This window comes from Enoplosus armatus, chromosome 16, assembly GCF_043641665.1.
Source record: "Enoplosus armatus isolate fEnoArm2 chromosome 16, fEnoArm2.hap1, whole genome shotgun sequence".
In the NCBI taxonomy this organism is placed as follows: domain Eukaryota; kingdom Metazoa; phylum Chordata; class Actinopteri; order Centrarchiformes; family Enoplosidae; genus Enoplosus; species Enoplosus armatus.
Window position 1 is genome coordinate 11,428,814 of NC_092195.1, and position 27,804 is coordinate 11,456,617.

The 27,804-nt window shown below is 41.5% G+C and overlaps 1 protein-coding gene across 1 annotated transcript in view; it reads right to left on the bottom strand.

Moving 5' to 3' along the window:
* The window catches only part of ripor2 (RHO family interacting cell polarization regulator 2), a 54,723-nt gene that overhangs the window by 6,783 nt on the left and 20,136 nt on the right, over positions 1–27,804 (bottom strand). The window contains exons 2-11 of the mRNA XM_070921840.1: positions 13,667–13,787; positions 9,989–10,144; positions 9,546–9,624; positions 8,542–8,565; positions 7,994–8,047; positions 1,599–1,748; positions 1,090–1,153; positions 765–808; positions 383–508; positions 126–274 (exon numbers count right to left, since the gene is read on the bottom strand). Coding sequence (XP_070777941.1) covers positions 126–274; positions 383–508; positions 765–808; positions 1,090–1,153; positions 1,599–1,748; positions 7,994–8,047; positions 8,542–8,565; positions 9,546–9,624; positions 9,989–10,144; positions 13,667–13,787 — 967 coding nt within the window. The remainder of the gene's footprint in view (positions 1–125; positions 275–382; positions 509–764; positions 809–1,089; positions 1,154–1,598; positions 1,749–7,993; positions 8,048–8,541; positions 8,566–9,545; positions 9,625–9,988; positions 10,145–13,666; positions 13,788–27,804) is intronic.

The following is a 27,804-nucleotide window of genomic DNA, read 5'->3' on the forward strand; positions in this document are numbered from 1 at the left end:
TCTACCTCAGTTAACTTTCATAACTTGTAATGACCATGTTTCTCCACCAGATAGCAGAAAACCATAAGTGATGTAGACTGAATTTAAAGCTACCACACTTGCTGTACCTATAAGAGTCTACTTACTACCACGTGACCTCCAGGTTGAGTTTGATGGTCCCCAGGTCGTTAACGTCCACAGCCACCACCTGAGGCATGGCGGTAAACAGCTCCTTGGTCTCACAGATCACGCTGCCCACCAGCATGTGAGTGGCCAGGCCCTTCAGCTCTGTCACCTGATCGGGGCCAAAGGTAACAGCTATTTACTACTCAGGTCAAGAGAACCATTTACTGAAGTACAACATTATAGGCACAAAGTTAGTTTATCTGGATTCCTACAGTACCTTGATGTTGATAAGGTCAGTGATGAGAGGCATGAAGACCATCTCGTCTCCATCCCAACTCTGTCTGGAGTTCACTTCAATCCTTCCTTTCAACTTCCACCGCTGGCGACCGTACCGCATGAAGATCTAAAGGGAGGAATGGGAAGGCAGTGTAAAAAAAGAAGTGAGCCTGAAGCCAGAGAAAGGACAAAACTTGAATAGCTTCATAGTAGCATAGCAACATTTTTCAGATGGATACGCCTTATTCTACCATTTAATTCTGCTGGAAGTATAAATTGCTGCTTTAACTCTTTTGTTTGTAAAATTTCACACTTGGATTTCAATATTAAGAAAAAGTTGTTTTCAACAGCCCTGTGTTACGTAATAATAAAAAGGAACTTACCTCATACTGGTCTCCAGGACAGAGCCTAGCAAAGCCTGCCAAACCTGTCAAAGAGAGGAAATTGATTTTTAAGAAACATTTGAACAGGATACAGGGGAAAAAACAAAGCAAAGCCAAGCAACCTGTTTTGTTTTTAGGTGACTTTAGTGTTTAAGACTTTTCACACTTTGTCAATGATGATCTTGAGGTTATGTAATGAATACGTATGATGATTAGTTGTCAACACTATTGTAAACATTAGTGAATTCATGCCTCTAATTTCATTTGAATATATCGGCATGTGAATGGGTATAGTTGTCATTTGGAAGACTTTTTCTTATCTCACCTTTCATTTTGATATGAAACTCCCCGAGCAGGTTCTCCAGTTCGCTCTCAAACGTGCTCATGTTCTGGAGGAGAGAGAAGGATAAGACTGATCACATAAACAGCCCTTTCTCACATGGCGAGAACAACAATAGCAATCAAGTTATCTCGAGGGACTTTGACAAAGTCAGTCAACACTAAACTGCAGAGGAGGCAGGACGGCTGGTCTAAGCCCGCAGGACATGTGAGGACAGGTGTGTGTGTGTGTGTGTTATTGGGATTTAAAGGTCACTCTGTAAGTATGTGAGTATACATGTCAGTGTTTACAAATGACAGTGTAAGCAGTAATCTGTACCTGTGTGACCCAATGTTTAATGCATATTTTTAGGTGTCATATTAAATCATGAAATGATGAATATGTCACACCATGCCTGGTTTATTCCCCTCTCTTCAAAAGTCAACTTGTCTGAAGAATTTGCAAATTCTTGGTAGTATTCCTCATACACCGAAGACGACGCTCTCGGCCAGTACCTCAGTATATTCCTTGTAGCGGCGGTTGACCTCTGCGATGCTCTCCTTGGTGCCTTTAGTGGAGGGAGAGGAGGAGAAGGCCTGCTTCATCCGACTGGCACCTTCCCTCAGACGGCTCTGGATGCAGAAGGCCTCGTAAAGCTCGTCCACCTGAAAGAGACCTCCATCTTTAATAAAGGAAAGCATACATTCACACACACACAAACGTTCACGTTCATTACTGCACACTCACGCAGGAGAGAGAAACTTGTGCACTTATAAAACACTGAGAGTCTTTGAAGTTTGAAACCCTCCATATGTTACATCAAAACATCCCTGGGCAGGAAGCAAACTCCTCAAAAACTTCCAACTGCCATCTAAATTATTCTGGATGTGTCCACATCGCACTGGGATTCATTCAAGGATGCCCAACACAGCTTTAGGCTTGTGCAGTAGTCAGTAACTTTTATCAACAGGTCTTCAACAAGAGCAATAATAGACATTATTAAGAATGAAACACTGATGAAATGTGTAAAAATATTCTAGATATGTTAAAATGTGACTGAGAAGATTTTTTCACAAATCTTTACACAGATTCTAGTAAAGAGAAGAAACTAATAGGCTGCAAAAGTGGAAACGGCACAAATGATCGATATAGACAGAAACACAGTCATCAGGAGAAACTGAACTGACAAACTGAGCAGATACAGCTGGTATGTATCAATGTAACCATAGCCTCCAGTGGCAGACGCCTATGCTGTCCCAGTAAGCGACCCCAGTGGGACACTCCCAAAGCGGGGGAACAACAGACGGCGTTTAGAGCTCATTTGGAGACGTCTGCCCGACTTCAGTTTGCAGCACCAGCCTGACGTAACTCAAACCCACAGGGAGAGGGAACGATTCCATCGACATCATGCTGCCTCACTGCGAAGCTGAAATGTTGAGAGTTATAAACTGGAATGAAATCGTCAAGATAAGATGATGTTGTAACGTTGTAATTCACTTGTCTGCAGCCACCCAACAACGAAATGGAGTTCAAATTATAATCTCCAAAAGTAAAAGTCCATCAATTCTCCTTAAACGACTGAAACAAAAACACACTTTTGCTGACTCACTCAAAGTTATTTCTCCCAGAAACCGCAATCTACCAGCGTCCTGTCTGTCCAATTTTCTGGCTTCCTGAATTCACATATGATCGGAGTGGCAGCCGGGCAAAACAAAACACCTCTGGTGAGCCTCATCAAAGGGAAATATTGCAGCCTGCCTGACGAGAGCGCTGAAATATTGATGCCTCGCGCTCTTTATGGCTCTCATTAGGGAGAAGCGGGAGAAAATGGGCCATTCTGGCTCCTGCCGTCCTTACAGCTTCTCTGAGTGTTTGTTTGTGTTTCTTCTTGTCTGAAGCGTTCACTGCCAGCATGTTTGTGAAAGCAGACTCTGTGACATGTTTACATGTGTATGGAGAGCATGTTGCTGCTGTGGTGGGCGGCCACATGAGGGTTTATGGTGAAAAAGTGAAAGTGGTTTGCAGTGGGATGCCCCCGTTCTAGAGGATGGGTAACGTGGCCTAAATAACTTACCTTGGCACAAATGCATACAAAAATTACCCATCCCAATACCACCAACTCCACCCCCCCACCCCCGACTGGGAGCCAGCCCCGTCTGTCTGTCTGTGGTATGTGGTGTATGTGTCGGGGCTGCAGCAGCTGAGCTGAGCCAGCTATAAAACGTCCTCCAATCACAACCGTTATCCTCAGCTGTCTGATTGGAGTGGAGCTGCTTCTGATCCACCAATCGACAGCTTTAAAACACGTTTGTTTCCAACAAAACAAGGGAAAGAAACACACATCCATCCAAGTGAACGTTTGCACTGATTAAGTCAAGTCAGCTACATTACTACAATGAGTTACTCATTTGGAGAAAATTATGTGCTTTTGTAATGAAATTGGGCCTTCACAAACTGGGGATGATGAATAGCCATCATTCTTCTCAGGCAATCAGTAACCATATCATTATCACCTAATTAAGCTATTTTTTGTCCCCAATTACAATAGCCTCTTGCTGCCTTCAAGGAAATGTCCTTTTTGAAGGTCAGCCAAGCTCCACTCCAGAGGGCAGCCATCAGCATATTGCTGCGCCTCGGGGCACATTTCATCCCACGAAAAGAAGAAACATAAAAGGCAAAACACGAACGAAGACAGGACAGAGACCTCGACACGGGCAGATAGAAAACAGGCAACAGAAACAACACATACAGTATTGTGGGCTAATGGTCTAACTAGCTAATATGCTCCTTTGGATACACACAGCAACACACACAGGCATAAACCTTCAATAAGTATTTAATCATTTCTTTCTTTTGTCTTCCTGAGTTTTTGTATTAGTGAAGAAATTGTTTCAGTCATGTTAAAGGGAAAAATGCTGAAAAAACAAATCACTGGTTCCAGCTTTTTAAAGGTCAATATTTTCTGTTTTCTTAGCTTTCCTTGATAAACTGAATATTTTGTCTCACCATCACTAAGACAAAACATGAAAACTTTACATCCATAACCTTCCTAATATAACGTGTGCTCATTTAAAAAGCTATTTCAACGACCGTTTTAAAATTCATCCCATAAAAAAAAAACACCTGAACCTTCTTAATTAACTCTTACCAGATGTTAAGAGATATTAAATGTAAATGTATTCGAAATGGAGTCGTCTATTGGACACAGAGTCCCCGTATTAATTACAGCTCAGCGGGTTGACAAAACCTGCATGGCTCAGAGACCCAGTGAGGGATTATGGGAAAATCTTTATTGGGGAATCAATTATGCCCAGGGTGAGGATAATAATGTGTTCACATTTATTAAGGGTGAAATATCCATGTTAGCTGTTATTTTTTTGTATTCTCAAATCCCTCCCAAGCTAATCCTTGTAAAAATACAACATAATAATACTTGTTTGGTGGTTTGACAGAGCAGTCAGAGGTAAATGTGGTGTTTTTATTTAAGTATCACTGGGAGTTTTAAAGGATCGTCTCTGTATCTACTGCACATCAGACTTTAAACTGTGGGATTTTAAACATGAGCAGAGAATCTTAAGGATATGGCAGGAATCCTCTTAAGATATGGCCATTATCCTGGATTGTAGGATAATGGTGCACACTCACACACACACACACGCACACACACATATAAATACACAAACACACATACACGTACCAATTCTGCCAGGGGGCGAGTGATTATAAGCAGATTAAAACAGGCGGGCCACATCAAACAGCATCAAACACACAAGACCCTCTCTGGGGAACTGTGTGTGTGTGTTGGTGGCAAGATTAGCATTCAAGGGAAGAGGGGAAAGCAAAAAGGCCCAATATTAAAAAATTAATCACATGCAAGGTGTTCACACTCATTCTGGATTGAATTTGGCACATCATGGTTAACACACAAAACACACTATTTCTCTCTCTCAGGGGAAGAGGAGGAGCCTGGCAGCCTCTCTCCTCACCTTCAATCCTTGTCACTCATCTCTTTAATGATGCCCTGCTGATATAAGCAGCCAACACGCACACACACACACACAAACACACAACACACAACACACAACACACACACACACACACACACACACACACACACACACACACAAAATAGACCCTATCCCATGCAGGACATCATAGGGGTTGTATTGTGCCACCTGCTTCTTCCATGTGTGCCAATTACTGCTCGGACATCTGCAGGCAGCCAGCAGCACGAACAGAAACAAAAGACTGGGCTGATGTGAGTCAAACACATACACACACACACTAACAACTTGCTGATGGACGGTTGTTAAGTCATCCCTCACGGCAGCTGTCCTACACAAAGAGACACGCCTGTGCCTGAGCACCAACACTGACAAACATGCACACACTTACTGTATTTATTGTCCTGTTCTGAGATGAGGTAAAGTACTTGTGCAGCTTTTTGCTCTTGTTTATATGTGTAAGACACTGAAACTCGTTTAATGACAAAACACTTCTACTTGCTTCATTGTTGCCTATTTCTTGTATATTGCTGTACTGAGGCAGCAGTTTTCATCTCTGAAGTACTCATCACTCTGTCTGATGGTACAAAAACTATAAAAGTGACGGTGGTTCCTCCTCCCCTTTTTAAAAAAACATGTACTTCCTGTTTCCCATCCTACATCTTGCAGACATACTGTAACGACCACAGCACCAATTCACAACTAGAGCCACTCTTTCTATACGGACGAGGCCAGCTCTTTGTGTCTGGGTGTGTGTATGTGTGTGTGTCATTTAATTTCCTGACCTCGATGCTTTTGTGGTTGGCTGATTCTCTTAGCTGGACACTCAACAATTGATCTCACTCAATAGCTATCTGCTGATGCTGAGGTTTGGAAAATGGACCTGTCCTGTATGTGTCTGTATGTGTGTGTGTGTGTGTGTGTGTGTGTGTGTGTGTGTGTGTGTGTAAAGCCAATAGCTGTTACAGGGCAGGCAGGGGGCATCAAGGGCTGCTAGTTGACTTGGCATTAGTTTTATTCATGAATTGAGCATGCATTTCCTCTTCCCTATTTAACTTTATACACAAATTACAATTCACTTCAAATGAATATTATAAGAATAAAAATGTATTAACAATTTCCTATAAAACTGATGTTGCACAAGGACATTTCAGGTTGATATTAAAAACATGAAGTTGCATCCAGAGAGTCAGGACATGTAGTACACAGCAGGACTATTTCTTGCACTCAAATTATAGTACATAAGACTGTTTGTTGCACAGACACCAGTGGAAAAACTCAACTGTTAATGCAAAGTCTTGAGAATGTATTTAAACTACCGGTATTTATCTCCTGCCAATAACCGGCACAGAGTCCGACAGTTGACAAGAAGACAAGGTTTAGCGAAGGCGCACTGGTACATATTTAGAATGAAAGAGCACAAGGAGTGCTACATTTAACTTGTTTTTAGTTACGCTTTGGCTTTTGAGGCTTTTTAACTGCCTGACAAGATAAATCAGTCGCTCCTTCAGTATTTCAAATATTTACAAGTGCATTCAAATCTATTTTTGCACGGAGCCTGAAAGAACAGAAGAGCTTAGTAAGTAGAAAGTCTGCGAGTGTTTTTTTAACTGCATCCTGTGACAACCTCACAAGACAGAAGAAGCATTGAATCTCTCTGTTTTTTCCTTTGTAACCAAAGTCAAAGTGGAGTATGCAGGAAGATTCATTTCCTCAGCTATTTCAACTGACTCATCAGACCTTTTTTCAATGTTGCCTCCATCACCACCCTGTCAATCGCTCCTCACTGTATTCTACAAACTGCCCTGACCCAGATTCACTGTTGCCTTCAACCCTTCAGAAACTGTCCAATGACTGTCTCTGCGTCTTCTTCTGTACATGTGTTTGTTTACGGACATCTATAGGTGAGTATTTGTTGTCTGTCAGGATGTGTGTGAACATAAAGGGTTAAGGTCAGCCAATAGCTGGCTCCTCTGTGCTCCTCAGGACTTCAAAAGGCTCAGTCTATTTGGGTAGCCATGGTTACCTTTGGAGCGCGCTGTTGTTTGGGTGTGTGTATTCTGATTGCCTGCTGTCACGTCCTATTTGACGCACAGTGAGGGTGACCATTACAGGACTGCAGAAGGGGGAACGAGGAAGAAAAGTCACAGGGCTGTGCGACCTTGCAGGGAATTAATGTCCCCAACCAGGCAACCAGGGAGGAGACCACAAAGGAGGATGTAGGAAAAAAAGTTTCCCTACCTGGCAACCTTTTTGGCTCAACCATTAAAACAGCTGGAAACGTCCCTAATACATCAACACATGAACCAGAGAAGAGCAGGAATACCACCCTAATCTGGCAGCAAAAAACCTTCCTGAAGCCAACTTGACAATCACTGCAACTTTACTCAAAAACTCAACATGAAACCAGCAGGAAGTGAGAAAGTACTAGAAACTTGAGTGGGCAAAGTATTGCCCCTTGTTCATTAGAATGATAAGTTGAAAAAACAGTTGGGAAATGTGCTTATTTTGGTTTCTTTCCAACAGCTGGTTAGCTTTGCTTAGCATAAAGACTGGAAACAGGGGGAAACAGCTAGTCTGGCCCTGTCCAAAGGTAACATAATCCATGATCTTCTCATCGAACTCAGCAGGAAAGCAAATAAGCGCATTTACCAAAAAAATGTCAAACTACTGCTGTAAAAGAGGTGGAAATAAGCACCAGTATTGTGATTTCTCAGTGACTGTGTGAATGTTACAGATGTGGAGAGGCGAGGGGTTTTGAGAGGTGAAATCTTCAACAGCACTTAATGGATGCTTTCCAAGTGTAGTACAGAAATGCAGAAAACAAATCAGACTCAGACAACTTGTCTTGTACGGATATTGACAAAAGAAAAAGCACTGGCTGACATCAATCCATCAGTTCTTACCTTGCTCATGTGAAACTCCAGACGTCTCATGTACCTCTCAATGGTTTTGATTTGCTGCAGACAGAGAGCACCAGAATTTACTAGTGCCCACGAGAACATGGCTACATAAAGCTGCAAACATAGTGATTTGTATGTCCACACTACAGGATATAATGAGGCACAGTTTGCCTCATGAGCTTACATGTAAAAAAAAAAAAAAAGCGACATTTGTGATAATTAATGATCATTAAATGTATGTCACACGTTGGCAAAAATGTTTAACTAAATGGTATTTGTTGTTTTTATATGCAAATATCTCACAGCTAATCCCTCTCAAGCTGTCTCTCTCCTGTCCCACCACACATTTTCTGTCTCTTTCATCCTTTTTCCTGCATTATTCCTCAATCCCTTCAGCCCCTCACTCTGTCCTCCCTCCTCTCTTTTCTTCTGCCTTTAGCCGTTTTTTTCTCCCCCACTTCAATTATTATTTTTTTTACATCAAAGATTCCCCCAACACACGCTGAACGAGGAGCAGTTGTTACAGTAGACCGTCGCCTCCATCAACTCACCTTGTCAAGATCGTACAGCACTCCCTGGAGAGAAAAACACACACACGCAGAGACACACAAACACACAATCACAGTTAGTACAGAAGGACAGCTCAGCTGAGGCTGCTTAAGTAATGCAAAGCAGACTGCAGTTGTCTGGCATAAAAAAAAGATCCTATTAAACACCATTTCCAGTGGCAGCCATGACTCCGTATGTGTACTATGTGTGTGTGTGTGTGTGTGTGTGTGTGTGTGTGTGTGTGTGTGTGAGAGAGAGAGAGACTGTGTTTGTAACAAATGTGTTTGCCATTTGTGAACTCACTAAAGTTGGTGTATTATTATTGTACTATCATTAAAAAATAAAAAAATAAAAACAGAGCTGAGATCTGAAAACCTTTGTTCTTGCTGCTTTCATACACAGATGTTTGTGAAATATAAGCAACAGTAGGTAAACATATATATGATGATGCCAACAGTGATTTTGATTTTAAGATTCCAGGAACAGTTTTAACGTTACATTTCTTAGAAAGGGGGCCTTTTAAGGAATAATTTGACATTTTGGGAAATCTCCTTATTTGCTTTCTTGAAGACTCAAAAATGAGAAGATCTATACTATGATTAGCTCAGCAATTAGCATAGCATCTATGCAAACATGGAGAAACAGTTTGGTGAAAAGTAAAATAAATCTGCCTACCACCTCTAAAGCGTCATTTTTACACTTCTTTTGTATGACTTGAACAAACAAGATAATATGCATTAGCTGGTGAGCTTTAGAGGTTCTGGTAGGCAGTTACCTTCAGACAGAGCCAGGCTAGCTGTTGCCTCATTTGCAGTCTTTATGCTAAGCTAGCTGTAGCTTATTATTTACCGTACAGACATGACAGCGGTATCGATCTTCTCATCTAACTCTCGGCAAAAAAGCAAATAAGCGTATTTCACAAAAAGTCAAACTATTCTTTTAAGATGTGGGTGAGGCGGGAATAAACTGTTGCTTGTATGTAACTTGATGTACAGTCGCTTCTCACCAGGCGAGAGTTCCTCTTCATGTCCTTCATCAGAGACATGAGTTTGTCCAGCTCTGTCTGGTGAACTTCAAGATACTCACTATGGGACAAAAAAAAAAGGAAAACACTTTATACAAATTCAGAAAAACTTTATTTAATTAAAACATCACTATGGCAAAAGTCATAGCATTCAGCAAAGCGCACTGCAAGAATATTATGAAAATAATAAATATTTAATGGCAGTAAAATAAACACATTGGTATATAAACATTTGTGCAGTTATGTTTATATATGCAGCAGAAAATATCAACAACAGGCTGTAAATGTACAAATAAAAGAAACTGATTATCAACATTTAAGGAACGAAACAGTAAACCTATCAATGTCTCACTATTTTCATTGTTGGACTGTGACTGAAGTGTGTGTGCACAGTATAAATGTACAGCAGTGTATGGGTTACTCACTCCAGGCCTTGTTTGAGTGCAGTGTAAACCTCCTCCAGTCTTTTGGGCTGCGGTTCTCTGGAGCTGCTGCCTCCCTTGTGTCCTGACAGGTGAGGCTTCTTTGGCTTGGACTGAGGCTTCTTCTGCACTGCCGAGTTCCCCATGAAAGAGTTACACCTTCACACACACACACACACACACACACACACACACACACACACTATTACATTAGTGAGTGCAATAGAGGGTCCCCTCTTCTGTGTCTTCAGTCTTCTGTGCAATTATGTTGGAAAAACCACAGAGGTTTTCAAACTGAGTTGAAGAAAATGTGTACTACTTCTTGAAGACATAACTCAAATCTGAACACACAAACATGACACACATATTTTTAGGTTCAGTGTGACTTACACTTTCTGATATCTGATGTCCATTGTGAATAACCATCCATGAATCCACTTAGAAATCACGGGAAAAAAACACTCCTTATAGCTCCGCTTTTCTTCAGTAACGAAGTAATGCAGTGGTAATTGTCTGTATATCCATGGGTACGTTGCAAACAGGAACTGCTGATAGCTAACTCAGCATTTTAATGGTGTCAATTTGCCAAAATGTAAACAAATACATACCAAAAACAAAAAGGGGGCACATGTTGGAGAACACAACTAACTAACTAACTGACTCCATGGCAACACTATACTTCCTGTTTATGTTCCCCAAAGCCCCCAAAATTATGGAAACTGTAGTTCCCAAACTTAGAGCATTATTATGCCCCAAATCAAAGTAAGACAAAGAACAATAACAGGAGTATTTGGTGGTGTCAGACTCACACAGACACAAGATTACATCTCATATTACATATTTAACTTGGGATTTCCACAGTATTTCCGATAACCAGGCCTGCGGCTGCCTATAATACTGTAGATGTTGGATGAGATTTCTGTATTATTTTACAACATCCTGAACATGCCCCTGGGCCGGTCTTTGCATGAATTCACCTCATTTGTCAGACGGAGAGGGCTTGTCGAGTCACAAGAAGATAACTCAGTCACACAGGACTGACACTTTTAGCCTACATATTATTCAAATACCGTCAGCAAAAACCTGTCAAACACGCACACACAAACTCAAAGCATAACCTCAGCGGTGAACCTCTTCATCAATCACAGGGTTGTGCTAAATCACAAGTATGCACACATATCTGTGAACACATGCAAACATGTGCTTCCCACCCCCCACTTTCTGTGTTTGACCTGTGTAAGGCTGCCATTTCTCTTCTGCTGGAGTGAACTTACAAACACACACACACTGTGGCACAATCACAACTCCCGGCAATCAATGACATTCAAGTGTTCTTCACTCTCCTCCCCACAGTCCTCCAGCAGTTGACCAGCAGCAGTATGACGGACTCAAAGGGGGAAGCCAACAAATGTGGACACAGAGTTCATTAGTTGATATATTTGTAAAGGTGAAGTCTTCATATGTCTTGTTTTGTCTGACCAACAGTCAAATACACCAAATTATTCTGTTTACTATCTACTATAAAGACAAGAACAAGCAGCAAATTCTCACATTTGGGAGCCTGGAGCCATCAAATTGTATTTTTGATTGAAAAAGGGACCTTAACAATTAATCTATCATCAAAAAGTTTATTTTTAGATTTAGATTCAATTTTCTGTCGATCGAGTAATTGATTTACCGACTAGTAGTTGCAGCTCTACAAAACCTGATGCACCCGCACGCTGATCACTTCTGAATATCCTGATGTTTGATGTCCAAGCAGAGCTGCAACTAATTACTGTTTTCATTATCAATTCATCTGTCAGATTATATTAAGTGATAAGTCTAAAAATCAGAAAAAAGTGAAAAATGCTCATCACAATTTCTCAAAACCAAAAAGGTAAAATCTTTTAATTGCTTGTTTTGTCTGACCAACAGTGCAAAACCCCAAAACTATTTAATTTATTATCATGTCAAACAGAGAAAAGCAGCCCATCTTCACATTTAAAAAGCTAAAATCAGTAAATGTTTTTTTGTTAGACAATTCATAGATTATCAAAATTGTTGATTGAGAACTCCATTGATGGTTTCAGCATCGTGTCTAAACCTAGTTTATGTGTTCAAATAAAGAAAAAAAGCCTGTTTCTCTCCTCAGGATAACCACTTCACAAGTCTGCCTCTCCTCACATCAGCCCATTTTAGGTCACGCTCATCTCACCCGCTCAAAGCACATTTCAGCTTTTAAAACCATTACAGATTTAGCTGACAAATGACATTTCCCGAGACTTAATGAAATGATCCCGGAGTTATCTCAGGGACGCGGCGACAACTGATTCCAGCGCTCGACAAGTTGGAACGTGCCACGTCTTGCCATGTGCCAGGGAACGCAGCACAAGTTAAGCTAAGCTGCCACAAATATAGGGCACCACTGAATGAGAGCGCTGCGTTGCCTTGGGGTCACGCAAGCTGTGGTGGCGAAGGGTCTCTTGGCAGGGACACACAGAAACGCATATATGCAGAGACGCTAACACAATTCCATACTGACTTATAATTGTCAAGTTGCACTCTTGCAAAGTCTGCATTATGCATGCATGCGTAAATGCATACAAAACATGCACATGGGTACACACATGGAGAGTCCTTACTAAATAACACTAACACACAGCCACACACACACACACACACTCCAGTGGGCTCTGAAGCCACATCTCTGTAGCTTTCCACCTCGCTCATTATCAGAATGGTAACTTGTCAGTCGCTGTCAGTCGCCCACACACCCGAGTCATTCCAACCAATTACCCCATCCTCTGTCTGAGCAAAGAGAAAAGAGGGGGAACTGCCTTCAAATAGGTCCTCTTAGAAGGACCAGGGCTGCTGAAGAGGACCAGGCGCCAACAGCCGAAAGTCTAAGATATTTCTGGGATGTGAATGTGAGAGGGTTTTGTCTTGTGATGATGAGTGAGAGCCATCACGGATGACTCAAAGAGGGAGGAACACCAGATAAAAGTCTTATCTCTAAAGAACTTTGTCGATCTCTTCCGGCTATGAATGAAACAATTATCAGGAAGCTGAGTTTAGCTGGGTGGTTATGCAATAGAGTGAAGATCAGCCCTTAAGAATTCAGTTCCTTTACGGGATCTTGAGACTTGCTGTGGCTTGCTGAACGTCATGAAGGTCGGCGCCAGATTATTCAGTCAGTAAATTCCTTCTTTCTGTGTGAGTGAATCTAGGTCTGGTTATAGTAATGGATTTCTGAATGGGTCATTTTATAAAAACCCACCCAAGCAAATAAAGGTTTTGTAAGACTTTGTTGTGTTGATGCCAACATTGTCTGAGGCAGGTAGGGAGCAGAAAAGGTTATGGGGAACGTGGGATCCAGTATTTTTTGGGGATATCTCTTCTGCTTTGGTTTTAAATTGTCTCTCGCAACTTCCCCAACTTTATTGAAGCGCAATACCCCTTTAAGAATACCATAATTATAAAACAACTCTTATCTACTGTTAAATATTTATTTGATGACCCTCAATAAATGACTGACATGGTAGTAAAATAGTGATCATTAACGAATTATAAAAAAGCTTCACCTCGCAATCAGTACTGTTTCTGAGGATACGATACTTTGTTCAATCACAGCCTGACCTCAATTGTCATTTCAGAAATGAGTAACACCAGCTGACCACAGATTGACAGATTTCTGCTCACCGAGAGCGTCGCTCCTGCAGGGTGCTGAAACCGGCAAAGGACTGACTCCGGATTATGCCATTGGGTCCTCCGGGGGAGTGGGTGCCAGCCGCCATGATCTCTGGGACGCGGGACGAAACACCTGGAGAAAAGACAGACATACAAATCCATTACATACAAATCCAGTAACACAAGACATACATCATCATGTACATACAACAAAACCATCTACTGAACTCAATTAACAGCCAAACCATCTCAACAGAAAGGTTAACTTAAGTGCATGGAGCACTGTGCAATGCAGAACAAAGCAGGCAGTGTTGGTGAAGCTTGCCATGTGGACGAGTAGCATTCAGAGCCTGCACTAACATGTATCGACTCCTCTGGCCTACCCGTCACCACTCAACTCTAAACATACCTCAACTGTTACCGTTTCAGGTTTTCCCTCCTCAGGCGGGTGTCTCAAAACACAACTCTTGTCACTTTCCATTAAATGCGGTGTGTACTTTGCTACCTGAACTAAGAGATAGACTCTTTACAAATGCAATTCATCAAACTGACAGCTGTTTAAAAGTCAAACATGTGGCACAAGCAGAAGTCACAACATACACATCTGCTGTGTGCTTTGAAGGCTACGTTTACCTTCTAGAAATGTAATTTATGTGTAATAAATCCCATGAAAACCAATTCAGACCGTCCCATGGCCGAGTTATCTAACCAGCTTCTCCTATAGTTAAGACATCTTTTATCACTGTGTCTTTAATAGCAGCAGCATCCTGTCAGATTTCAGACCTTTTACACGCTGGAGACGTGGAAAGACTCTCGTGGGCACTTGGGGAACAAGCTGAAAATAGACAGATAGACGTCCATGTATAGCTGTCAGATAATGATGTAGCAGAGACAAAGTGCCCTGAGGGAAGTATCCACAGAGATAACCACAGTTTCAACTAGCATGTTGAGATTTAGTGCAGATCATGGTGCAAATGGCAGCAGGTTGGCATTTAAACTTAAAGGGCAGCTCAGTGAATATATAAATATAAGATCAGGTATCTGCCAGACATGACCCATCAACATGAAATACTGAATTTTTTAATGACATGACAAAAAAAATCATCTGTGTTTCCACTATCGGTTACATTCACTGAGTCACAGCAAGCTGCCAACTCTGTCTTTAGTGCCACAGAAACCTCTGGCCTCATGTTACCTTTCTTTCTCTTGTCACTTTTTTCTGTTACCAAAAAAAAGGGTCCAATTAGTTTCATGCAGTGAGGTACACAGAATCCATGCGGCTAAAAGTCGGATCGGTAGACAAGACAAAATACGCTGAAATATTTCTCTCTAATTTTTGCTAAGTTGTGTTCTTCAACCACAAAGTAAGAGAGACAGAAATGAAAATAATGTTGTGTATAGATGAAAGTGAAATCCTCATTTGGTAACAACCCGACTCCACATGGAGGTCAGAGGTCAGTGTCAGCTACAGAACAGCTGGAGAAGATTTAGCGTGTTCCTCAAGGACACTTCAGCAAGGCCAATATGAGGGGCTTGAATCCTTGAAACTAATTCTTAGGAGGTCCTGAGTATGTAGTGTGTTCACACTGCAAAAGTTACTAAAAGTATACTTTAAGACTGTAATTTTCATCATCAGTTTTTCAATTTATCAATTAATATTATTATTATTATTATACTGAATATTAGTATATGGTTAGTATACACTGTTAGTATAAAGATATAAAGTTTGTATGTAGAATGGAATTGAGACACATCTTTAGTCTGCAGCCACACAAGCATTTGTTATGCTAAACCATGCACACCAAATCCACCCAAGCTACCAAATCCAAATATGCATTAGTCAAATTCAGAGATGGAAATCCTGAACGAAGAGAAACTTGAGCTCAACTGACCAACACGCTGACCTCAATGTTAATAGTGTGATGACTGTAAACACTGCAGCGAGGAAGCAGAAGTGTCATTTCTGTCTAGTTAATCTGTATCACTTTCACCACTGAGCGAAAGGAAAAGTACGGTGAACATAGAAATGCCTGGAGGAGAGAGACAGATTTGTCAAATCAAATTAAACTCCACCAACAAGCGGAGGAATCGGCCTGTGAAGCCTCAGCATTCAGCCCTCGTCTGCGTCTGCTTCCCTTCACTCACACAGACGAGATAAACCGTCCCACATCGTTACAGTTTGCCCAACAAAGTGACAAAAAAACACTGCATTTCTTTTGTCTGTGTGTGTTACTCTCTTTGAGGGGCCCTGTGTTTGTGCGTGCCCCTTTTTTCCACTGATCCATCTTTCTGTCTCCAGAGGACAGACTACCTCTGTATGGGGGGCTGGGCTCATTTCGTCATGCAAAAGCAAGCATGTACACACACAAACACACACACACCTCCACAGCAATTGAGCCAGCAACCTGATATCCCCCTCCTTTGGTCTGTGTGACAGAGAGCCACACAAAGACCCGGCACGGGGCCCGAGGAAAGACTAGAGCCTTGTTTTGTGGTGGGGGGGGACAATAGTGCCAGTGAGACTGATACTGTTCAGGCTATTAATAGCAGCTAGCTCACTTTAACACAAAGGACTCTGATGGCTGTGAATCATCAGGACCAATGACTGGATGGATGGATGTTTTGGCTTGGAACAGCGTGGTCTGGTTTGATTGGTTAGATGTAGCCAAAAATATATCTTGACGGTTTATCTATAAAAAAATATAAAAGATTATTTGGATTTAGCTTTGAATTGTAGGCTAACCACAGCTAGCACCAGCCAATATGGTTGAAGTCAATATCATAATAGTATTAAAGCTGCACAAATCAATTTTTCTTATATTAACAATGGTGTTGATGGTCAGTAACTGTAGTTAAAACGCCATGTGTTGTTTTCTATTTCTACATATGTTAAATACAGAAGATGAGATGAGCGAGTGTGGAGGCTTTGGAGTTGTTGGCAGCTTCGACAGACCTTGGATGATTGAGTAACACATTTTTTTTGTTTTAGTTCAAACTTGTTCAGAATCATTCATTTAGAGAACAGAAATTTGCCAGATGACATTTATGGGATCATATCATCATGATACAACTCTACAGAAAGACAATAATCAGTAATGCATTATCGCCTCGCCCTAACCACCGTTGGCAGCAGGAGAAAGGCAGTAATTTGCCATAACGCTCTGAAGCATTTTGGTCCATTTTGGTCTCTGGATGCTCAGCAGCAGTTTTTTTTTGCCTTGCCATGTTTGCCTCTCTGACTTTCTGACTCACTCTCCTAAAAGAAGAGCAGTGGGTGGCAAATGATGGTACATTTTGTTACCTAATGCTCTCTGGGTAATCACAGAACAGGCTAGACACTGTTCCCTGCACTTAGGCCGTTTCCTGAAGATTTCCAGTAGATTTAGACGAAGCAAAATGATGCAGGATGGACACTTGAAAACTAGAAAATGAACGCAATGATACCAGATAGTATAAACTGTTCAGTTTCAAGTCCCTTCAACACCCCCAAAATGGTACAAGCAGGTTCTACCTGTGATGAGGACCCGAGGGAATAACACAGAGTACGACTTACTTTCATCAGAGAACACATGTAGATGTGAAATAACAGCACAATTCAAACAGGGATATTATTTACCTCAAGAGTTATACATATTGCTGACTGTATGAAATTAACTCAAGCGTTTGTCTTACATTCATTTACCAGGGACTCGCCCACCCACTGCTGGATAAATGTGGCATTTTATAAAAAGATTATCATCTTGTCTCTTCTCTCCCTCAGTAACGAAGCCAGTGCCTGTGTTTTAACATCAGCTGTTTGTTTCTTGCAAACAAGTCTGATGATTCATTTTGTCGAACATTTCCCGTTTCCAGCTTCTCTAATATGAGGATTTGCTGTTTTTCTTCATCATATGATAATAAACTGAAAACATTTGGGTTTTAGACAAAACAAGACATTTGAAGACGTCATACAAGGCTCCATGAAATTGTGATGGAAAATTTAAACTATTTTATGACATTTTATGGACAAAAAGATCAATCAAAAATATAATCTGCAGATAAATCAACAATGAAAACAATTTATTATATAAAACTATTATTGGTTTAAGAGTAAATTATGTGCCATTTATTCAAAGTTATAGAAAATCTAGCCTGTTTTTACTCTCTTGATGTGTTTTTGCAGTAGACATTTTGGCATGAGTGGTATGCTAAAAGGTCACACTCAGGTCCAGTCTTCTGGATTTTCCCAAAACCTTTCCCAGCCTCAGCAAGGCCCTGCAAAACAAACTCATTTGAATCAATGTTCCCCACATATAAAGACACACACACACACACACTCCCTCACAAAGAGTCGAGCTCAACCACTGAATCATAAAAACCTTTCCTCCGCACCTCTTAGTGTCACCGCTCATCTCGTCTAAAGAGGCTTTCAGGACGAGAACAACAATGCCAACTCACAGCGAGTTCTGGTTGGGTGCCAGCCGTTACCCATGGTGAATACAGCTGCCAGTCAGTCCATTCACTGGCCTTTCTTTCCCGGCGCTCTCACGCTAACAGCCTTAAATGCCCTCGACGAGGTGTGTGAGTGTGTTTCTTTGTGGAAAATGTGAGCATTAGATTGATCAGTATGCTGAGCCGCTTCTTGACAAGAGTGGACAAATGACACACACACACAAACACACACAGGTTAGTGAAGGGAGGTTGGCATGAGAGAGCAGCACACCTGATGTAATCTCAATTTGTTGTTAGCTCTGCAAGGTCCACGTGCATTAATGCATTAGTCCCACCGCCCAGTGTGTGTGTGCTCTGAGCGCTGGGGGGTGAGGACCAGACTGGATAAGTGCATGAGGGATGAGAGAGCGTCGGAAGGGAGGACAGGAGGAAGGAAAGGAGGCATCTAGCCATCGTTCTGGGCTAAAGGAGACTAACTGGATGAGCCAGCTAGGAAGACGCGGGAACCTCTTGACGGACCGCTACGACCTGCGAGGCGAGGGTCTCGTGACTGATGGGGTAGCCGAGCTAACACTCCTGCTAACAAACGAATCTACTAGCAAGTTTACTGCTGGCTGACCACCATTTGCTGTGTGTGTGTGACAATGTTGTTTTATGAGGGAAGTTGGCTCGCTACGAGGCTTTAGTAATCATCCATGTTTGAATCACAATTTCAAAAAACTAAAGAGAAGTGAAAGAAAAATTAAACTCTGCAGGTTGATTAACAAAAACCTTTTGCTGTACTGCGTTTTCAAATTTTTCAAAAGACAGCTGTGTCATGCGCTTCTTCGCGGTTTACTTTCTGTGACAGAACACGCAGACAAGCTAGGAAGGCTCCCGAAAATTAGCCTCCTGACGCCCTTGGCCGTCTCCATCAGCCACATGACCTGCTCCTTGCAGATCGTAGCGTTCCATCGAGATTCTCCTGGGAAGACACCGAACACACCATCACACAACTTTACTCTTTCTGTCAACAGCCATAGATTCAAACATCTGCCAAAGAAACACACAGTACAACTGTTTTTCTCATCCTTGAATCCTCTATTCATGTTCACCTCCCGTCTTCTCTTCAGTGACCGCATGACTGTTTCTGTTTGTTCCGTTCTCCCCATTCGCTCTCCTTCCCACTCTCAATCTTTCTTTCTCTTGTCACTTTTTCATAGAAATGTATATTGAGATGAATCCAGGTAAAGGGCAGAAGTTCCTATTGATTTATTTTATCAGTAAGAACGTTTCTTCTTTTATGAAGTTTGCAGTTTGCATGAGGAGAAACAGACGAATTAGAGCAGATTTTGGTGTTTAGGTGTTAAGGCAATGAAAATTGAGCTCAAGGCCGCAACTCATTATCCGGAATATGTCTAATATTGGCTGCATCTCTAAATTCTTCACACCAATAATCACATCAATCATTGTGAGCTTCTTGTCTGCACAAAACAAACACTCACACTTTGCTCATAAAAGAGGAGAGTGAAGCGGGCACTTCTCTCTCCTCTTTTATACAGGAGTCTCACCCAAACTCACAAACAGCTGCACGCATACAAACACACACACACACACACACACACACACACACATTTAACTCTTGAATAACCCTCTGAGTGTGTGTGTGCCCATTTCCAAATGTGCATGAGTGTGTATACATGTGTAAAAAACCAGCATCAGCCAGCAGTGCATGCTAACAACAGGAGCCTAATTCTTAATGCCTGTATAAATTAGCCTCACCATGGCAACAGCAGACAAAATGGGATGAAGTGTATTACGTAAAACAACAGTTATGAGCCAAGTGCCAAGAAGTAGGACACACGCCCTCGTGTTACAGGGCCGAGCACCATTCTTTCATCTGGAAAAAGCGTTTTTTTATATTCAGATCTTTTACAGATGCTGCTTTAAAATGTGTCCACAACTTCATCAAAAGCGTCCTTAAGCTGCTTTTCATTGTCCCGTCCTTTCTAATTTTATTTCATTGTGTTTGATGTGACAGGAAGTGCAGATAAAAATAGGAGAACATTAAAAAATAAAGCAGCCAGAAGATGATGAGAGATTTGACAAGAGAAAGTGTATAAAAAGATGCAGCAGTCTGGTTACAAGACGTACACAGGGAATACGTTCTGCACTCCAAGACGGCCGCTGAAGCGTTGACACTGTTTGACATATGTGACGTGAATATTTATTTGATTTCAGGCAAGGAATTAATGAACATTTTGCATGACATTGGTAATGTGTTTAAATAGACCTACTACCTCACAGTCAAAGGTGGATGTGGATGGTTTCTACAATCAGAGATATTTAAAGGATTGATTTCAACATTCTCGACAACAATAGCTGGATGAGCCCTGCAAACAAACAACAAAAGAGCTTGAGGATGGGGAGGAGGGTCGCAATAAAAAATGCAAACAAGGCAACTCTGAAGGACGATCCTGAGTATGTGTCAATGGACACTCTTAGGGAATTACAGGACCAGCAGAAGAGCTTTTATGAGGATCTGTTGAAGAGGCAGAAAATTACTTCCGTGGCTGATCAACGTGTCCCAAAATGTATAGTAAGATCTAATACAGCATCAAGGATTGATGAAGTACTTCAGGAGCGTATGCGTAAAAGAGACGAGCAGCAATAGATTTAGGAACTGAAAAGTGGTAAATGTACTATGTTAAGAAATAAAGTTACAAAGTTAAACAGAGAGAAGAAAAAAAGGCATACAATCAAAATAAAATTGACTGGAAATGGGCAAACATGTTCCAACACATCCTGCAGGTTGCAAGCGCGTGCCTGAAAGCTGCTCAGTTATCCCTCGTGCTACATCAAGTCCATGTTTGTGTGAACTGGTTCAGTAAAGAGGGAAACCGCCGGTGCACTAACCCCAACCCGAAAACAAGAGTGCAAGGAACCTGACAGGGGTTGGTTTTGTTTTACTTAAGCTTGTTATGAACCTCTCAAATGTCTCGACCACATTCAAAAAGAAACTAAAGGTAGCTTCAATTTGGGCTACTTAGCATGCTCATATTAAACTACAAAATGAGTGCACACAAATGAAAGGTTCCCTCAAAGATTTAAGACTTGCAAGACATCCTGAAGTTTCAACTCTTACAGCCTTTCTACTTAATTCCATGCATGCAAAGTGCAAAGTGAGATTAATTTTGAGATGAAAAGCAGCATGTTTTAATCCCACTTCCATCACGTGTCCCATTAACCTGCTGACCATTTTGGAAAGAACATGTTTTAAATCCAAAATTCCCTGCAGGTAAAGTGTGTGACACATGACATTACAAATCTGCCTGCAGAACACACAGGCGCATAATCACAAGCACAGTTATGTTTATGAAAGGTGACACCAGAGCGGTGCTCATGCAAATGTGAGTTACAGTACTATACAGCAGGAAGATCACAATGTTGCTTCTTAACTGAATTTGGCCATTTATAGCTACTAAAATGACTCCAGGAAAAGAGAGCCTCATTATCCTCAGTGCTGAGGGAAAGTTTCTCTCGGGGAAGAAGTGCTTATTCATCTTCACTTAAAAGGCTTCTCAAAAGGTGCTAAAAGAAAAGAAAAGGAAAGGAAAAGGGAGGAAACTGTTTTAGGATGACAGTGCTAAGGAGAAACATGCCAACATCACATTGTGAGCTGGTGATGAAACACCTTTAATATAAAGGATGGTTCACAGGACAGTCAGCTCAGTTCTCTGTGACGGCTCACAGCCGGCAAAACACTGAAAAAAGGATCAAAGTTTGACGTCATTGAAGAGTTTTATGTTCATTTTTTTAACTTTAAACACAAGCACTATGACATCATGTACTTCTATACCTTCACATTGCGTGAGATGCGGGAAATTAAACCTTCTATTATCAATATTCATAAATATTAACAATGGATTAAGTGAATATGTATATATGATAGGTGTTGCTTGTGTGATGAACCCGCAGACAATAATTACCCAACTCTGCAGCTCCCCATAGCACTTCTGAGATTTTAACATGTTTCAGCTCATTGTTTTGGTTTTCTGACCTACAAATTCATTCTCGTCAGTGCTGTTTTCAGTTGCAGCAGGCTCCTGTTTTCAATGATAAAGCTGTAAAAATCCACTGTAAAAGGTAGTATGTGAGAAGCTGTGTTTACAGCTTGTTTTTGCTGCCCCCAAGTGGCCAAAAAAAAAATCAGTTAGTGCAGGGTTTATGCTCATTTTCACTTCAAACACAAAGACCAAAAAAAAGTATATATCATGGGACGTTCATACATGTGAACAAGTGAAATTAAACCAGAAAACAAGCACCTCAAGTAGCATGACTTCACAGGTGTTAACTAGTCTCCCCCCCCGGTTACCGGCATTCATACCCCCATGTCCACACACACACATACGTTATAAATAACCTGACCTGGTGACAGTTAGGAATTCACAAAAAGCTTTGAACTTGAGAAAAGAGGCCATGTTATGACTGTAGTCACCTCTACTCCATCACCTGTAGGATGATAAATAACATTCTTACGCTCTGACTGAAGACAGAGTCACCAGCTTGTGTCTCCAGCAGTCCCATCACACAGACAAAACACCAAGGAAACAATGGGCAGAACAGAAATTTCAACACGTCCTGTGTGATTGCAGGTATGCAGCGATGACACCACAGGTACAAAAAGAATCAATAGCTTGGTCAATAGTCATCTCTACAAATGTGAACAATGCCTTTTTATAAAAATCATTTTCAAAGGCCACGGTGGTGGAAAATGCCTGAAGGAACGCAAACGTTTGACAAAAACAACAAACTGACACACAGAAAAATAAGTAAGACAAAGTAACTGATGACCCATTTCACAAATCAGCTTGTGTGACCCCAAACAAATAAAAAGCAACTAAATTTGCCATTGCTCATCAAGAGACTGGAACTATTTACTACTCAAGACAACCACGGCTACATCCGAAGATGTGAAGAAAAGTTTGTTAAGCCAAAAATAGATCACTGAATAGTTTGTAGTTTGTAGATTTGCTTTCTTGCCAAAACTATCGTCAGGAGCCAGTTAGCTTAGTTTAGCACAAATACTGGAAACAACTCGTCTGCCTCTATCAAAAGGTAACAAAAATAGCCTACCATAACCTCTAAAGCTCACTAATTAACACAGTATATCTCATATGTTTAAGCCCCCCCTGTTTCCAGCACTTGTGCTAAGCTACGCTAACCATATGCTAGCAGCGGCTTCATAATTATAGACACGAGAGTGGTACTCTTGGCCAGAAAGCAAATAAGCGTATTTCCCCAAATTACAGTTTGAAAGAAATATTATTTTGTTCATGTATGCTTCGCCCTGTGCATCAGGACCTTCTCCGACCAAAAAGAATCAAGCCGCCTGAAATCCTGACCCAAATAATCAGACTCTGATCTCAGACATCCTCCCATGGAGAATGATTTACTAAAAAACAACCAGAGCTTTATCAGGTCAACATTTAAACTGGTTTAGACTCTATAAATAATATTAACCAGAATCAGCTGATGGTCTATTCAGTCATCTGATGTGGTTCAACAGTTTCTCACCAGACAGATTGGGACCTGGATCTGTTACAGAGGGGACATGACTGTTGTGTGAGAGCCAAAGTGTGGGAATCGAACAGACTCTGTGTTTGTGCTTGTGAAAGGAGGCCAACGGCAGCTCCGTCACATGAAAGTCGAGACAGGTCAGAAATGTTGCCAACAAGCTGCAGAAACACACAAACATGAAATCTAACATCTAATTTTCAGATACGGGTTTTAGAGAGCAGATAGGTGTTTTAGGCCCGAGCTGACCTGATCTAATCCTGTTTCATTGACGCGTCACCTCAATCAGTACAGGTAATTAGTATTCTTTTAAGCCACCACATTTAACAAGAACCACTCAGTATCAACACCACTTTGCAGGGATTATAAACAAACAATAAAGCTATTAAAACATATCAAACAGCAGTATCAAACACAGCCTGTCAATCAAGAGCACTGATGTCCAGGTTTCAGTTTACATCTGAAGGCCTGTAGACAAGTTAGTTCCCATGTAGACCTGTTTCCAGACAGTGACACCATAACACAGCATGCAGCTTTTGAACACAGCATTTTTGGCTGCAGTGATTTCCAGGAAACGTAGGTCACTCCTCAAAGGCCTTTGCTGCTGAGTTTGTAGGACCATCACGGGCTGGAGGTGGAGCCCATCTAAACTTACTGAAAGTCTCACAGACTCACTGTCATATTTGTGATGGTTAGTTCATCAAGCGGTCTTTCTACCTCTACTTGAAGAGCAACGTAAAAGGAGAACTCCATTGATTATACACATCACAGTCTGTTTACGGGTGTTGGGGAGTACTACTGCATTTGTGGGAAAAAAAGCCTCAAGTGATGTACCTTGGGTTGGCGTCGGTTTGGTCTGAAGACTACAAGTATGAAAATGAAATAAACGTGGGGGAGTGGAGTTAGAAAGAAGTGAGCTTGCCAGACCTCTGCAGCCCGCTCCTCATCTCTGCTTGAGGCTAGAGGCTCGAGGCTCGAAGGCTACATTAGCTGCAACTAGCATAACTCGAACTGAGTTGTCAGCGGTTGAGATGCACTGTGGGCAATGTAGGCGTCGGGTTTTGACAAGGAAGAAGAATAGGTAGAATTAATAAAAGACTGGTTGGCTCTGGTTCTGCTGCATCAATCTGTCGAAAAGAGTTCACACGTTCAAAACACTCTGAAAACCCTGATTTCAGCCTCATGTTAACTGACTCTCAAGTTTGCAATTTCCTGCATTTCCCAGAATACATTTTTGTCCCCAAGAGAACAACTACAAACTTGTTCTATTCAGCTGTTTGTTATACATGCGGGCGAGCGACATTATCAGTAGGAGCAAGAGCAAGAAAATGAACAATCAAACGTCTTGTGGCTGCACTGGGAATATTTATGCGATGCCACATTGTCCATGTAGAAAATGACACCAACAAACAAGAAGTACTTCAGGGTGGACTTTCTTTCAAAGACTGAAAGAATGTCCTCTTATCCCCACCCCCCACTCTCTCTTTTTCTACCTCCTCTCTTCACAATGTGTCGTGCATATTGCTCTGACACATGTCTGACTGACATATTAGTATCCTGAATTTGGGCCAGCATGAGAACCAGTTTCCCCACTCTATTTCTTTGATTTGGCCATTACGTGTGACTCTGATTGAAAGTGACCACCTATGCTGCAGCGCTGGAATGCAGTTACCGTACAAACAGGATTTTGCCGGTTATTTCAGCTCCATTTGTTATTTTTAGCAGGAAAAGACAACACGCTTTTCACCGATAGCTGCTACTGTGATAATACGAGCTCAGAGTGTTGTACAGCTATGTGTGAATTAGCCAGCCAGTGGAAAACAGCCAGCTATCGTCACAATTCATAACTGCGCTGTATCAGCTGGGAAGGTAGCAGGACAGCGAGGTGTGCTCCTGGGCTTCAGGACACAGCTGTACAATGACATAACTAAATTACTAAACCAAATAAAGACACAGCTGTTTATTTTTGAGAGATTCAAAAGGTTTAAAGGGCATGATATGTATGAAAAACTGCACTAATGACCATCTTTGAATTCAGAAAATAGCAATTAATGCGACAATTGTATACGTTTTTTCTATGACAGCAGCCAAACAAACGTACTATGGCTTACATCCACGGTCGACGTGCTTCATGTCTTTTGTTCCTAATGCTTTCTGGTTGTATTGCTGGCGAGGGAGAGTGTTCATTTACGGCAGCCAGCAATACATTAAACACTGTGGGTGTCATTTACAAACAGAAGTCACGGTGGATTTCAGTCCCACTCATTCCTCCTGCAGCCTTGACTAAACCATTACCATAATGTTAACAGAATAACAATTTGCCGAGCGCCTGGACAAAAAGAAAAACACACAGCAGGAGAAAAAGGCTGACGCAAGGACAGAAAATGACAGAAAAAAAGACACTTCCCCATCTTCCTGAAATAAGCTCTCCCTGCCAGAGAAATACAATGTTCTCCCTGTGGTTCAGGTTACAGTTAAATATTTCAACTAACTGTGGAGATTATCATGCTGTTTGGGGTAAAGACTCAGCAGGGAGTCGGGCACTGAGGAGATATGAAGTGCATTTTGAAGCTCTGGTACAATGGCCACTTGTGAGGCAGACTGGAAATTACACTCTGTTTATCAAAGTTAGTGTTAATTATTTAGATTTTAGAAGTAGGCATAGTTCAGTAGAGAGCCGTGATGTGAAAAGAGAAAATGAAACAGCAAAAACCAATAAAAACAGACAAAAACAGCAACAGTAGAGATACAGAGTGGGAGGAAAAACAACAGAAACAAGGATGATTCAGACATTGACGGAGAAAACAAGCACCTGTGGACGATGAGCAGTTATACAGACACTGATACACCGTCATCCATTGTGCCATTTAAAAAGACAATCGTCATGTGAACTCATTCACCTGCCTGCTCACCAACACAGCGTCTCCACACACACACACACACACACACACACACACACACACACACACACACACACACAGCTGTTCACACACATCTGGCTATGGATCACTGCCATTTTTATGTCAGCTTTTATCTGCAGTATAAGATCGAGACATGCAGGGAAGATGAGAGGGACAGAGGGGAGGACATGCAAAAAAGGTCAAGAGGCACTCAAAAACACACACACTGTGCTGTAGCCTTGTGTTTCACTCTGAGCGCACAGCCATGTATTTATTATTATTTCTTTTTATGTGAATGAAGGTAACTGCCATGAAGTGTAAGTGCTTACTGGGGACGTGCAGCTGAATCACTTAAAGCCTGGTTTATCCTTTCAGATCATAATAATCACATAAAAAGACAAACTTTTCATCTACAGTATAAAAGGGGCGCAGATGAATCATGTGCACCATAGTCTTTGGTAGCCAAACAAATAATGTACCTTGTATCTGTAGTCTATGTATTTTTTGTAAAGGTCTCGGGAGAAGATGGAGATGGATCTACAAGGCCGTCTTCTGTTTAATGGCCTTAGAAATTTTAAATGCCATTTTACAGCTGAGTCTTAATTTGGGTCGACCTTTTCCTTTACAACACGGGTGAAGAAAGACATAAAAACATTCAATCTTCCAGTCTGATGTGACATTTAGTCATCCTGCAGTACCACATCTAGGGCTGCAACTAATGATTATTTTCATTATCAATTACAAAAGTTGATCGTATTTTTCAATGCAAAATGCCCATCTCATGTTTTTTTTCTTCAGAAAACCCTTGCTGCCTGGTAAATGCCCACATTATTCAAAGAGTTTGACATCCAGGTTTTCTATTAAAAAAATGCCGTTATCCAACCCACGTGTAGTTCAGTGGCCCTTTAAAACGATGAATCGATTATTAACACTTAGAGAGACTGATTCTCTGTCTAACTAATCAATTCATTGCTGACCACCTACCGCTGCATTTCCAGCTACAACAGTGACATTTTTGGGTTATGATGGTTCCTAAAACATAATTGTCACTCCAGGCAGCACCAACCTTTACGGACATATTTTGTTGCAGGAGGAGAAGCACAGTACAAAGAGTGATCGGTCATCCTGGCAATGACTTGCCACAGGACGAAGGAGCGGTGTCACCCCCCCCGCCTTCAATTCATCTGTCATCACAGCTGTGTGTCACGGCCACCCCGAGGCAGCTGGGTAATGGGAACAGCCACTTCCCGGTGCCTCCAAAAA